Source organism: Trachurus trachurus, assembly GCF_905171665.1.
Source record: "Trachurus trachurus genome assembly, chromosome: 9".
In the NCBI taxonomy this organism is placed as follows: Eukaryota; Metazoa; Chordata; class Actinopteri; order Carangiformes; family Carangidae; genus Trachurus; species Trachurus trachurus.
In genome coordinates this window covers 18171844-18186376 of record NC_139895.1, presented here as the reverse complement: position 1 = coordinate 18186376, position 14533 = coordinate 18171844, and the positions used below count along the sequence as shown (strand labels likewise).

General features: G+C 39.2%; 3 protein-coding genes across 4 annotated transcripts in view; 2 read left to right on the top strand and 1 right to left on the bottom strand.

Moving 5' to 3' along the window:
• The window catches only part of oxct1a (3-oxoacid CoA transferase 1a), a 51439-nt gene extending 46000 nt beyond the window's left edge, over positions 1 to 5439 (bottom strand). Inside the window, exons 1-3 of the mRNA XM_083978943.1 lie at positions 5187 to 5439; positions 3616 to 3724; positions 3061 to 3151 (exon numbers count right to left, since the gene is read on the bottom strand). Coding sequence (XP_083835069.1) covers positions 3061 to 3151; positions 3616 to 3724; positions 5187 to 5291 — 305 coding nt within the window. The 5' untranslated portion in view covers positions 5292 to 5439. The remainder of the gene's footprint in view (positions 1 to 3060; positions 3152 to 3615; positions 3725 to 5186) is intronic.
• Positions 5440 to 5752: 313 nt separating this feature from the next.
• On the top strand, positions 5753 to 9876 carry rimoc1 (rab7a interacting mon1-ccz1 complex subunit 1). Its single transcript, XM_083978967.1, has 6 exons — positions 5753 to 5865; positions 6604 to 6713; positions 7545 to 7691; positions 8268 to 8399; positions 8587 to 8701; positions 8794 to 9876. Exons 1-6 carry the CDS (start codon positions 5772 to 5774, stop codon positions 9027 to 9029), a joined length of 834 nt encoding a protein of 277 aa, XP_083835093.1. The 5' UTR covers positions 5753 to 5771; the 3' UTR covers positions 9030 to 9876.
• A 91-nt stretch (positions 9877 to 9967) lies between these two features.
• Positions 9968 to 14207, top strand: fbxo4 (F-box protein 4). Of its 2 annotated transcripts, none has more exons than XM_083978965.1 (7): positions 9968 to 10231; positions 11331 to 11605; positions 11699 to 11922; positions 12313 to 12388; positions 12481 to 12653; positions 12747 to 12940; positions 13044 to 14202. In XM_083978965.1, exons 1-7 carry the CDS (start codon positions 10067 to 10069, stop codon positions 13134 to 13136), a joined length of 1200 nt encoding a protein of 399 aa, XP_083835091.1. In that variant the 5' UTR covers positions 9968 to 10066; the 3' UTR covers positions 13137 to 14202. The 2 variants fall into 2 exon arrangements, with proteins under 2 accessions (XP_083835091.1, XP_083835092.1); XM_083978966.1 differs by having other exon boundaries at positions 9988 to 10231; positions 11399 to 11605; positions 13044 to 14207.
• The last annotated feature ends 326 nt before the right edge of the window (positions 14208 to 14533 follow it).

The window sequence follows — 14533 nt, the reverse complement described above, 5'->3', positions numbered from 1 at the left end:
GCTGATCAGAGCAACTTCCAGCAGTGATCTTGAGCACAAATGTTACTGCCGATTATATAGAGGCCATTATGTTTGTGTAAAAGGACGGAAGCAGCTGATTAGAGAACAAATACAAAGCTACAGGGGGTGACACTCGTGTCACAGCTAAATAATCTGCTCATGTACAGCTAAATGCCTCTTATCTCATGTTACACTGCATAAGGAGCCCACTGTGTCTGTGTTCTACTAGTTCTGGTGGGGAGACAGGAGAAAAAGAAATGCATTCCTACCTATGTATTCATTACTACATAGAGATGTAAACCTACAGTATGAGATTTCCATCTAAAACCCATTTCTCTTAACATCTGATAACACTGTAACCCAAGCAACAACTGCAAAACCTGAATTCTCCTTCCCTCTCTATACATTAACTTTTGCTTATTTGGCAAAGCAACTTACAAGAGGGAACAATAAAACTTCAGAACAGTAGGAGACCTTGATGTAACAACTAAGTGCTACATTTATTACATTCAAGTGCTCTGAAAGAAAAACATAAAGCAAGCACTTTCCCTTGCTGTTGCCAACATTTAATTTTCCCTGCGTGCCAACATTTCAACACATTACACTGACTGTTTGCACAGACTAATGAGAAAGCACTAAAGAAAAAAAAAACATTCACAAAACTCCATTCTTAGGCATATTTCTTCTTAGTGGTGTTACACAAATGGAGTAAGATGTGTGCATCACTCTATATTTGTGAGGTAATGAGAAGTAAAACATAGTGTTATGTCATTTCACTGGCATTACAGCCAGGGCATTACTTGTTAAACAGGTTTAATTGAGGATGATTAACAGTATCCTCAGGCAATGCAAGAAAAGGCCAGTTGGGAACGGCACTTTTCATCTTCAACAACCTGCCCTCTAAAATTAAACATTACATAACTACTTTCCCCCTCCAGACATCTTTCCCGCAGGCTGAGCCAGTAAATATTAAACATGACTGAGCTGTAACCAAGAAAAACAGTGGATGTAACAAACATCAGCCACCTCCGTCCCAAGCCCCCCACCCCCTCAATTACACCCTCACTTCATTGCAATGTAAACCAGATGCATGCCTGTCTCTTTCTTAAAACCTAAAACTGCACTCACACAAGACACTGGCAGGGCGGCATATGCAAGGGTACAAAATGTACAGTGCGGACTAAATAAACATGTAGACTGTGTTATGTATAACAGTTCCATTATGTTGAATCCTCTCACAGAAAAGGTCAGAAACTACACGAAACAGACAGTATGGCAATAAAACTATTTGCAACAGTCTTTTATTTGTTGCAATCTTCCCCAACAAATATTGTCTGCGGACTGTGCAGAAGTAAAAAAAAAAAAAAAAAAAAATCTAAGAGAGCAAATAGCTGTTCAGAAGGATGGCCTGACTCAAGTAAACAGTCTGAAGAATCAATATCCAGTGCAAATCAAGGTCCATGAGAAAAGTCTAATGGAGCACACCAACAGTGTTATATACTGTATACTGTAGGTCAGAGTTTTCCAGACTGAAACATCTGCTGGCTCAGTCCCACAGTCAGCTCTCTGCAGTGCTGTCCATTCCAAAGTTTAGACCTCACTTCAATACTTGTGTGTATTTTGCATTTGCAGTAACTGATTCCTTTTGCTGGCCTCAGTGAAAAAAAGTAGTGTTCAATTTGTGAAAGTTACTTAAAATAGCAACCGATCAAGTTTGTTTTACACTCAAGCCCCTTAGGAATATAAATCCGTGCACTGCCATGCAAGGAGGTTACTCAATGACCAGCTGTAGCATAATACAAATGATTTCAGAATGGACCACATAATCCAGCAAAAAAACATTCAGACAGGGCAGTCAAGCGCAGCCAAGTGCAATGGTAATGGTTATATTTCGGATAGATATTTTGGCTTTGCATGTAAAAACTAAACTTATGATGGTGATATGGCAACAAAAAAATGCAAAATATTGTGTGTTGTGTTTTAAATAGCAGCCTTAGTGTTTATATATCAGTAGAAGAGATAAGCTTTTAGTCAGTGGTTCAAATTTCAGTCTTGCCGTGTAAACAACTGGGCTAGGTTTCCACTGCCTTGCACTGACAGTGGGTTTGAATTACGGAAGAAAATTTGACAAGTGAAAACACAAAACATGAAGGGAGATAGCAACAGTATGCTGAACGTTAGAGTGAAATTCAGCAGGTGTTACTGTAAGGTTAAGTGTTTGAGTGAAGTCTTGGGTATGGTTTAGTAGACCTTATTTTCAGGAGGAAATTTTTGGACAGAATTTTAATCTCTTAATCTTACATCCGACTTTTATGTCTCTTTGTGCATTCATCACATAACTGGTGATAATAAATATTAAAAGAACGGGTTGAGAATTTTATTTTTGCAGTTAGTACTACTATAGAAACAAAATGATTTTCATTCAAGGATTTTCTTATTCAGACTCTTTTTTCTAATATAGTAAGAATAAATTGCTACATCTCTAGTTTGGCAAACTAAATATCAAAGAATGCAATAAAAAGACAGAATACATAATAAAAGTCATTAGGGTCAGCAGTAACTTCCTGCCATGTGCCACATTTTCACACAATCACCTGACAACTGAACACACTTGAGCCTGCAGCTTTGATAAGTTATCAGAAGCCAACATCTGGGTATCCAGATGCACATTGACTGTCTGAAGATACAGCATCAAGGTCAAAAACACCTCTCCAATGTGTGATTACAGCAGGTCTGTAACGAGACTCTCCCACAAGTCCAAATCAAAACAAAGAAAGATAAGGTAGAGAGAAAGAGATGTAGGGAAGAGCCTGACTCTTTCAATCCTCTTTTTGACAGCACCTCAGCAAGTCAGACTGCAAAGCATGTGTCTGAACCTAAAGTAGCAGACATCATTAGACTGTATATCCTAACTGGAAAGAAAAGTAGTTATTCTATTTTACTCAATACATCGCGTTCCTGATGTTCCCGACTGAATTCTTTGAACACACACATTTTTCAATGAAACAAATGACAGACAACGGGACCTTCACTGCCAACATTATGCCCATGCACACTTACCCTGCATTGTTGCTGACAGCTGTGAGACTCTTAACACCTGTCGTCAGTAAACTGTTGATAAGATTCTCTGGGATACCACATAATCCAAAGCCTGAATGGGAACACAAAGAATAAAATGATGCATAAAGAAAATGAGACCATAAGAGACCATTTTGAGCGTTAAAAGAGTGACCTATGGCAATTTAAAGAGGAAAGCTCACTTCTAGTGTGAGTATGTAGCCTAACTGATCTCTAGCTAATACATATCAAACAAGGAAACCCAATGTTGGTCCAGTGTTAGTGAACATTTCTTATATTACACCAAGTGAAGCTGATTTCTGCTTGTCTGCTCCCCCATCAGTCAGACATGTGACACAGTGGAAAAAATGTTTAACAATGTCACTCTGAACTTGACTATAAATAAGAGCTGTGGGATTTGTGTGTGCTGTGTGTGTGTGTGTACAGTAATCAACCGGCATGCCATAAGGAGTGGATGCTAAGTTTGCTGAAAAGTGGTTTTGTACCAGTTTGCCAGCACTGACAATGGGGTCTGTATCAAACCATACAGTAGCTTACCTCCCACCAGAATGGTAGATCCATCAGGGATATCTTTCACAGCCTCTGTAGGATCCGAGTAGAACTTTGAACTTCTCTGGCTGGATGTGGATACGTAACAGCCACAGATCTGTGTAACACAGAACAAGAGGTATACTAAAACAAACTTTAGATGTGTCAATTCATTCTTAAAAGTAGCTAATAGAGAAAAAAAAAAAAGACTGGAGGACTGGGGTCAGCTGATATGTACAGTTTAAACTGTTGATCTAGTTCATTCAGTTGAAGTAGGGAAAGATAAGCAAATCTGCAGAGCAAATCCTACAACAAAAGGAGTAGAGATTTAGGGCGGCCCACAGTCAAGAGCCCAAGTCCAACAGAGTTAGCTGACACCTCAAATCTTCTGTCAACAGAAATCAATGAAAGCTTATACCTCTGGTGCTCAGGGCATTTTATTGCAATTTACCACTGATAATTTCCTTGGCAGTGGCCAAAAGGACTGAATCTTAGAGAGACCTCCCAATACCAATTGTACTGTCACTTTTGCATTACAATGCTGGCTGTTTGTACTGCACATGCATTATAAATCTGTACAGCTGATATCTGATATTACATATTTGAGAGTTCTGACTGATTGTTTTTAACACTGTGGTATTTAGAGCACCATTGGTCAGACAGTGAAAGAGGAGGGAACTCTGCACTAGCCTACTTCATGAAATGAAACAGTTTGTTAAAAAAAAAAAAAAAAACATCAAGGAGAAAGGAATCAATTGTCCCAGTCAGTTCACATAAGGTCACTTTTTTACTGTTGCCCTGGGGTTTTACAACTGACCCAAAGGTTTAATTTACTGCACCATGGCATCCTTAAGTAATGTGCATCTTGAAATTTAACAACAAAAATGTCTGATCTAAATCATTCTTCAGTCCATTACTGACGGTGTGTTTCACGCCACTGATTTGTGTCTCCATACTATAGTGCAAAAATAAAATAAAAATAACCCCATTGCATTTGGTTAAAGGGCGCATTTCCATTAGGCACAGAAAAAAAATTGCTAATTCTCCATTAAACGTTTTCAAGTCTGTTTCCCTCGTCACTTATCAACTCAAATAGCATATGATTTCCACGCAAAGCTATGCTGCTGGTGATGGTGGACAAAGTAAACACTTCACCTACAGCTCACAGACATACCTTGACATTGAATCTATATCAACTTTACTGCATTTCAACCTGCTTCTACGAGGAATTTTGTGTTTTAAAAACACTGATCATGCATGCGAGCTCCAACGATTCAATTCACATTATGTACTATAACTTTAAGTTATCTTCGGTCTGCAATATTAATGCGAAAAAGGGGAGTTTGTTTAGAGGTTAAGTAACCAACAGTTTGAGGTCAGTTCACTACAGACTTGTAAACTTACTTCAAGTAAACATGGGGAAATTAAACCGAAATGAGTTAACCTTTTATTTCTAAATTGTTGGGTTTCAAAGAAAACAAAAGCTTCATATAATATTGTGACCTTTTAATCGTTGCTCACTTATGTGCAATAATTTCAATTCAACCATCTCGTTTCCAAGTTACCGTTCATATACCGACCTTGTTCAATTGGTGGTTAGCGAGGTTTAATTTGGTTCTGTAGGGACCTGAGAGGTTTTTGAAGATTAAATTCTCCGCTCTGCACAAAGCTTTGAGGGCCGCCATGTTTTGAGGCTAAACACGGGGGGAGCGAGCCGGGGAGCAGAGTGAAAGCTGTAGCCGATGGACGACAGATGATGCAGGCTGAGCTGAACACACACAGTCGCAAAACGTGGGACAGACGCGCTCGCTGCTAGCTTACACACACACACACACAGCGACAAGATGACATTGGTTGGTGTGTCAAATGGGCTGGACTTACATAAGGAGGAGGGAAACACACGCGAGCTAATTTAACTTTAACCCTTTCACCACCATGGGGTGTGCGTTTTTAAAATGACATAAACTTACCATTATTAAAATAAATAAATAATTGTTTGGGTACAAGTAACAAAAGTGGTGGTTTAACGGTACATGTTGTGTTATTTTGATTTATAGATACTCGAATCGCGCGTGCACACTTGGCAACGCTGATGCCTTGGCAACAGAAGTGACGTGTACGAGCACGTGAGTGATCCCTCGCTCACGTGATGAATAGTTTTAGTCATGGCCGACGACTACAGGCGACAAGGTTTCGAGTTGGAGAGAAGGATATTTGAGTTAGACATCAAGTGTTCTAGTCTGAGAGCTGAAAAGCAAGGTATCGACGAGACGTTGTGATTTGTTTTCTCTTGTGGTCGTCATTTGCACCCCGCAGTGCGTTGCTAACGTTGTTGTTCAGTTTATTAGCCCACTAGCAGGGGTAAGCTAACGTTAGATAACGTAGCTTGCAACCATAACAACAGCTGTTGTCTGATGAAATGTTGCATGTCGACAAACTATACTCACACTACCGGTTATCTAATCCGTGGTAAATTGTTTACTCCCAAACAATTTAATAATGTGTGCTCGCTGTCTGATTATTATTTTTTGGAAATTTAGGTATGCCAGTTAAACGGCTAGCGCAAGTTCGCTAATGTTAGCTAACGTGCATGATTGTTGACAAACGTTTAGCTGACCCTGAAACATGATTCTGCATCATGCTAAATAAACCGGGGTTGAGAGTAACGTTAGATCCTTCTGGCATAAAATGCCATCGCTTAGTTTTGAGTTGTACCTTCGTGTTTTTCGGTGCATATCAACTTTATCAGACGTAAGTTATACAAATTTGAATCCACTGTTCTTGCTAAATTTGTGTAACTTACTGCATCATCAAAGTGCTTGTCAGTCTGTGATGATACGATCTCTTCTTAACCCGTCATAACAATTGTATTGCAAACCAATTTGTGTAAATATGAAACGCTAGCCTTCCACTTGCCTTAAATGTGTAACGGTGGAGACAGACCGGTGTTTACATACCGTATGTAATTGGTAATATGTGTATGTCCTTCTTCCACAGATGATGACTATTTACAGAATGCGTCTGCCATACTAGACAAGTTGAAAAGCTATTACAGACAAGGAGGGGAGAGTAGCAACCTTTCCAAGCTGCTTCAAGATTACACACAGGTACTTTAGTACATCAAACTTCTTTATTTATATATAAACTCTAATTATGATTGATTTTTATTTCTTCCATTACTCATAAAGTTTGTAAAATTAGAAATGTGCAAAATGCCTTTTTAAAACTCCATGCAGCCAAGGTGATCTTGAAAGTAAAGTATATGGGGAGGAGAACAGGGAGAAATACCTTGAAGTTTGAGAAGGTGTAATAAATTGCTGAAATTGCTGTAGGTTATTTTTCCATTCAAGCCAGACCTGCCAGTTTAGCATTTGGAGTGACACTGTACTGTTTGCTTAAGCTGTGGAGAAAGTTACTAAACTTAGTACACATTTTTAAAGGGTTGCATAGATTGAGGAAAGTCAAAGGTGTCACAGAATCAGTGATTAGATAGCTACATATTGTGAATCACTTTGGTTGAAGTGGTATTGATTATGTGACATGAATGATCTAAGCCTGAAAAAGTTTGATAATGTTTGATTATCACTGTTTACCAGTATTGAGGCATCTATTTTGGGCAAATGAACACTCATAGGCTTTAGAGAAATTGATTACTGTATATGTTAGCAAGGACACTTGGATTATGTTTGCTCATGAGAGATTCTCTAACATGAGTTTTGAAGAAGAAAACTACTACTGTAGTGGTTACCACTTCTTAGCAGATATATAATCATTTTTCATCTACTTGTAATTGAAGAACACATTTGAGTAATTTCATGATATGAGAAAAGTTAACACTGTCTGACAATTTAAACAGATTGAAAATGTTTCTTGATTTTCTTGCATGTTGTATTTATTGTTGTGTGTGGGTATTTATTTGTTTTTCATCATTTATTTAGGTCATCCTAGACATCACATTCTATGAAGAGAATAAATTGGTGGACCAGGAGTTCCCTGAGGACTGTTCACCATTTAAAATCCAGCAGCTTCTGCAAGACCTGACTGAGCCAGAGGTTCTGGCTGGAAGGCTAGCACCAGCACAAGAGGTTTGTATACTGTATGTGTGTCTCAAAATGAATTTGTGTTCATGTGCCTCATTGTACTCTGTGATCAGTAAAGTGTCTAGAATGAAATCGAGATGACAGAGAACAGCACGATAAAAGAAGATAAAACAGATAGATAAAACAACAACAACAAAAAAAGGTCAGAGGTTTTTTATTGGTCATTTCTTAATGCAGGGTACAAGGAGACAAAATGGTGTGCTCCTAGGTTAAAAGCAGGTTAAAGGCAGTGCAAACATCAGGACATCAAATAGAATAAAAACAAATAAAACACACATCGATAGTGCGTAAAAAATATATATAGAATAGATACAACATATCACAAATGTGCAGGAGAAACCGAAAACCTTGGAAAAAAGATATGGAAAGGATGGTACCATTGCAAATGCATCAGACCCTGTCTGTACTGTACTGTATACTTTCTCTATCTGGTCTATCTATACTTAGGTATTCCTATTAAGTTGTCTGTTCCACTTTTGTTTCACTTTGTTTATGGTCTCATAAACCACACTTATACATGTGTTTCTGTCTTTGTGTGACACATTCTTTGGTTTATGGTAGGTGCAGTCTGTGTTGGGCTTAGAGCTGTTAGAATGCCTCTATTGGAGACGCGGCGCTCTGCTGTACATGTACTGCCACACCCTTCATCAACGAAAACAGTGGATCAAGAAAAACAAGGATACATTCCTTAAGGTACCACACTGGGAAAAGATTACAGACATACTCATTAAGTTGTGTTTGTAAACACATATGTGGGCTTGTCTAATTTTTTTTCTTTTTTCTTTTGGTGAAAACAGCAATAAAGTGTCTAAGATTTTTTCTTGGTATATGCTGATATTTGGCTTAATGCTCATCTGACTCTGACGATATTCTAATCCAGTGTATTCAGGAAGGTGTGCGCTATCTGATGCGGATGCTGCAGGTGCGAAACTCTGTGAAGCTCAATGATGGGGTGGTGCTCCATGACACTGCTACAGCAGGCTTCCTGTCTGAAGGTAAATATGTCACTGCTCATCTTTGAATAACAGAAACTGTTGTGCTGCTCTGTATTTGATCATACTCACTGTCTGCCCATGTTTTCACCCAGGCATCTTCTCAGACACGCACCTGTTGACGATGATGTACATTGGGGAAATGTGTTTCTGGGCAGTCAAGTATGAGGATTGCAGCGCCGACACAATGGAGCGGAAAGAAGATCGCCTCCAGTTTCGGGACATTGGCACGCAGATCCTCAACAAATATGTGCTTGCCTGTGAGGGCCCCCTGCAGGGCCAGGGCTGGAACACAGAAAATGCCAAGGAAATCCTTAGTATTTTACAGTGAACCAGGCTGCTCCTGTGTTGAAGTTGCCTCAGGCACAGATCTAAGTTCAGTATTCAAATATGTGTCAACACCAAATAAAAATTGAACCCATCAGGCGGGATGTAATGTTGTGGAAGGTTAAGGGGAGGCACAAGGAGTATGGGGGCGTGGGGGGGTCTTTGGATCGGTGTCTACAGGCAACCTAATCCAATTCCAATCGGCCCCTGCCCAAAGCAGGTGAATGAGAGGTTAGAAAGTTTAACATTGGTGGTGTAAAAGTGGCAGGGGCTGCAGGGGAGGCTGATGAATAATTATTTTGCCCTGTCCTGCTGAAAAAGCAGTTATCATCCTGATTACAGACTGTTGACTGGGGCACTTGTTTTGCTCTAAGAATGTGTTATAATAACATTAATATTAATATAAAAAAAAGGTTATTAATAAACATTTACCTTTTTTTTTTTCCTTTTTTAAGATTGTTACAAGTTTAAAGATAATTCAGCTGGAAGAAGAGACATTGCACAGTAACATTTTATTTATTGTTTTGTTGCCATTTTTGTTATGCTTTTAATATATTATAATTGCATATACATTAAATATGTATGTGTGTGTAAAAATACACACACAAGGCAAAGAAAGGTGTTGAAAAACAATTTGACAATGATGTATTCATGACCATTTCAAGTATGATCAGATCTGTTCATACCAGCTTTGTAATGCGCCACTTGTATTCCCATCTATTGCAAGTTCCATTTTTCTGCCACTTGAGTAACTTTGATAGTATAACTATAAGTAGAGAATCTGTGATGTTTGGACAAAATCATTTTCTGTTTTTTATGTCCTTGTTGACAATAAACACGCGCGTTGTTTTAAGAAAAACGTTTATTTTGCATTACAACTCATTCGGATCAGTTGCACACTTTCTGTGGAACTACAATACCCACAGTGCCACACTACCGCCAGCAACAAGGAACTGTAATACGGAAATGTTTGTTGTCATCCGTGGATGTTGTCATCTCGCTGAGTCCACTTAATGTAGCCTGCTGTGGTTATTTTTACACATGGCAGGAAAGATCCAGCAGCTGAGTGAGTCTGTAGTGATCCGCAGCCTCAGACGCTTCAGAGACCGATATTTCCCAAACACTGGTGGAGTTGTCAAAGATGACAAAAGTGTCGAAGACACCGGAGAAGAAGAGTCACAGCCGGGATTTCTGGACAGCCTACCGGTGAGACAGTCGCGATTCATTTGTAGGAGCGTTTCTTTTAACTTAACTAGCCTACCATAGTAGCTAACAGTGTTTTGCGGTCCTTTTAACATCCACGTATAATTCATCAAGTTCAGAATTACTAAACAATTGCGCAATCTCGACTTCATACAGCTCGTAACACTGGCAGAAGAATCTCAGAACGTCATGTGATCAGAGATCAGTGAGCCCAGTTGTGATGACATACAGTAGGCTACTTTCCATCAAGCAGTGTGTTTAGTAAGAGAATGTGTTTGTTGTCTCAGTTTCTCAGAGACTCTTGAGACGAGACCAATTAAACTGACTTACATCTGTCTTCTGATTATCCATTTGAATATGATATGACATGTAATTAACAATATTCATTGGAATGGAAGGATTCAGATGTTATCTGATCTCAACCCCTGGGGACAGTTGCAACCATAGACGGTTGCAACACAGATTAGGGATGGTTGCAGCATATTAAAACATAATTCTTTTATTGCTTGTGATGAACAGATGATGGGTTTGTCTTATTTTATGTAGGCTAGGCTATTTAAGTTGGCAGTTCTGGATTTTGTTTGTTAATTTGTTTAGTCCACAAAACAATGATTCTGTTTTGATTAATTTAATTTTGATTAACAGGTTAAGGCCATATGCCAAAAATACAGTTGATGAAATCGCATATCCAAAAAAACAACCTTTTTTATTGAGTGTTTCAGAAGATGTTGAAAGTCTCTTCTGGTTTCCTGGTGACTGGAGGGTCTAACTGAGACTAGTGGGTATGAATATGTTTAGAAATAAGACTTCCTGCAACCATCGCTTGTTGCAGCCATTCCCAATCACCCCTACTTTTCAAACTTTTCAAAATATTGTACTTCATTACTCTTATCTGATGGCTTGCAGACTGTGATATCACACAAAACATAATTGTATTCTAATAGATTTGCTGGTATTGACTGTCCACTGTTTTCTATCGGTCTCCATGACATAAACATTAATCTCGATATGTCTGTTTTTTGTTCAGACAAGGCAATAAATCAGCCCGCATGGGTACACAATCAATTAAACACAATAATTTATGCACCATACTGCCCTGCAGGTGGACCTACAGTTTGTGATCATGACCCTTCTGTCTCCTGCGGATATCTGCCACCTGGGGGCCACCAGTCGCTACTGGAGGGGCATGGTTAGAGATCCATTACTGTGGAGATATTTCCTGCTGAGGGACATGCCCTCCTGGTCCTCTATTGATCATGTGAGCATGCCCCAACTGGAGTTGTTGGACATACCACTGGTCAGTGAAGATGAGAGTCTGGATGATAGACAAGAAGGGGAGAATACAGGGACAGAACTGAAATTTGACTACATGTCAGAGTGGGTATCTCTTTCTTTTTACCTGTACCAGGATCCGTTGGTAACTATTGATTGGACATGAAGTTCTTCTAACCACTGTCTTCATCTGAGCAGATACCTGAAAGGCTGCCCATCCTGTAGACAACAGTGGCTTCCTTCACGGCCAGCGTATGAGGTTGTGACCTCATTTTTTCAGTCCCTTGTGCCGTCCTCCTCAGAACCACGTTATGCCATGTTTGGCCCTGGCATGGAGCACCTGGATGTCTCTTTGGTCACAAGGCTCATGCATGCCCCAGATGTGCTTCCTGTGTCGGGCACTCCACACAGACAGATAAATGGTGAGTAACTTTGATGTTTAGTGCTGATGATGAAGGATACACTTCTCCTTGTCCTTTTTCCACATCAGTATTGACAAAACTACTCCAAAATGAATCATGAAATGCTGGCCTAATATTTAGAAGAGGCTGTCACTCAATCACAATATCAATCCATCATTGATATTGTGTACATATAGCCTATACGACTATAAATTACAACAAATAGGGCCTACTGTTTTAATGAAAATATTGCCTCAATCTGGGGACAAAGCATTAAAAACACATTATCCTTCTTGTTGTAGGGTTAATTTCATACCATTAGGTGGCAGTAGTGGCCCTCTAACCAGTTACTATCAGCAGAGAACACTGTAACACAGTATAACAAATTACTAATGAACACTCTCATCCTAGGAATTGGCTCAGGGATCAGTTACATGTTCAACAACCAGCACAAATTTAATATCCTGACTCTGTACTCCACCAACAGGTAAAGCTGTTGCATTTCAAGTTACCACATAAATCGCTTTTTCTGCTTATTTTTGAGGATATTTCACAGTCGTAAACTTTTTCTTTCTGCAGGGCAGAGAGGGAAAGAGCCAGAGTGGAACAGCAGAGCATTAGTAATAAACTTTTTACATGTGAAGGAACAGATGACTCAGGCTGCCCAATCTACAGCCCTGCACCCCAGGTGCAGCAGGTGTGCCAAGTGGTGGATGGTTTCATCTTTGTGGCCAATGCAGAGCCCGGGAAAGGTGAGATGAGACCATTTATATAAGCTTCTTCGCCTGCCACTTTGGTTACTGAATGATCAAGACAGGACAATTGCATGAACAAATTTGTTGTAGATGGAGGGATGTCTGAGGTGGCTCAGATCCGGGCTGTGCTGAATCCAGCTGGGGGGTCCACATCCAGGCCTCTTCTGGTGCTGTCCTGTGTCTCCAGAGAAGAAGCAGTCAGGACCACCGGCCACCGGCTTCGTACTCCATGTGTTGACATGGCAAAGAGACTCAGATTAACCCAAATAGCTAACCCCTGGATGGTAATCGATTGATATTTGATCAACTATAATATTAATGATCAACCTTCCATGTCAGTTTATGCCAGATTTTTAAGCTGCGTTTGTGTTTCTCTTTTATTAACAGGTGCAGGATACAGTGGCAGAATCCCTGTCAGGTCTTCTGGATGGCATTTCCTGGTTGCTGAAATGTTCTGGCGTCAAACTCTATGGTAGCTAGTTCCCCGATTCCTGCTGCTGCCGGACAAATCAGAACTACAGACCTCATTGCTGCTTCATCCCGACAGCATGACGCACTACAGTATGTACACAGAATGTCTCGCGGCGAGAGTGCTGCCTGTGAAATCTAATGAATTGGATGATTTGCTAACTATTATTCATGTGGGAGACCTAATAAAGAGTATGATCTTATTTACAGAGTAAGGTGTATTTAAATGAATTACAGCAAGACAGAAAGTTATACAAGCATCTGGGATGTTGACAATATTTTTTGCCCCGCTCACTTGAAGAAAGACTAACGTTAAGGTTGTTTTGTGAATGTAAGGGCAGTCCTTGTACAATTTAGACAGTTCTACAGTAGTGTACATAGACAAACAAGTTCAGGTGCAGAGGTATACAACTAAAATTAAAAAAAGAAATCACTAAATCCACATGCTTTATGTAAAAACTTCTTTTTTTTTATATTGCTGAGTTGCTGACCAATCCACTGAATCAGTTAGTGCTGCTGCCCGAAAACAGGTAGACATTGTACATTTTGGACATATGACATTTTTATTTAAGGGTCATAATGTCAGTACATGAAAAAAAGACTTGTGTTAAAAATAGTTTCTGTTTGTGGAATTTACATGGTTTCTTTTGCCAAAAATGTTGGTGGTTCATTTTCTTCTGAACTGAGATGTTTATAGTCAAGAATCTGTGCCAACAACCTTCTTGCAAAGAGTCAGCCTTATGTAACTTTCAGACAAAACCCACGGCTGTCTCATCAATGATTTGCACTCTCATACAGCAGATGTGACATTTAGAGCTGAACTGTAATGCAAGAAATGAAGATGATGTATTTTGTTTTGATACTTCAAGTTAATGCAATGAAGAAATTGTGTACACAATTTACGTATTTTCAGTTAATTTTTTTGTTGTAACTTTAAGTGTTTACACATGTTATTCTGGTTTTATTTGTTGCACAATTACTTTGTTGTATACAATATTTTCATATTTACAGAGTTTTATAATAGCATCCATTGGTGGTTCACTCTTTTATTCTCTTACAGTGTTGATAACACTGTTAAATAATTGTTGAATAACCAGTTCATTACTGCTAAACAAATGCAATGACAAATCAATTATTTGTACATGAGTAAAGTTTTTCTAACTGCATATTCTTTCCGCACATATACACAACTCAAAAATATGTGAGCGGTGGAAGCTATACTCATCCAACTAATGTGCCACACTCTTGCCCTGTGGTTGCTTTCTTCTGAGGTCACCACTGGCATGTAAAGTTGAGTTCACATCTGCATGTCACCAAGTAACAGTTATTAAGTGCTGGGTTATTACTAACATGTTTTCCAAATAGGAAAAATCTGGCAATCCAAGAGTATATTAAATTATGTCAAAAGA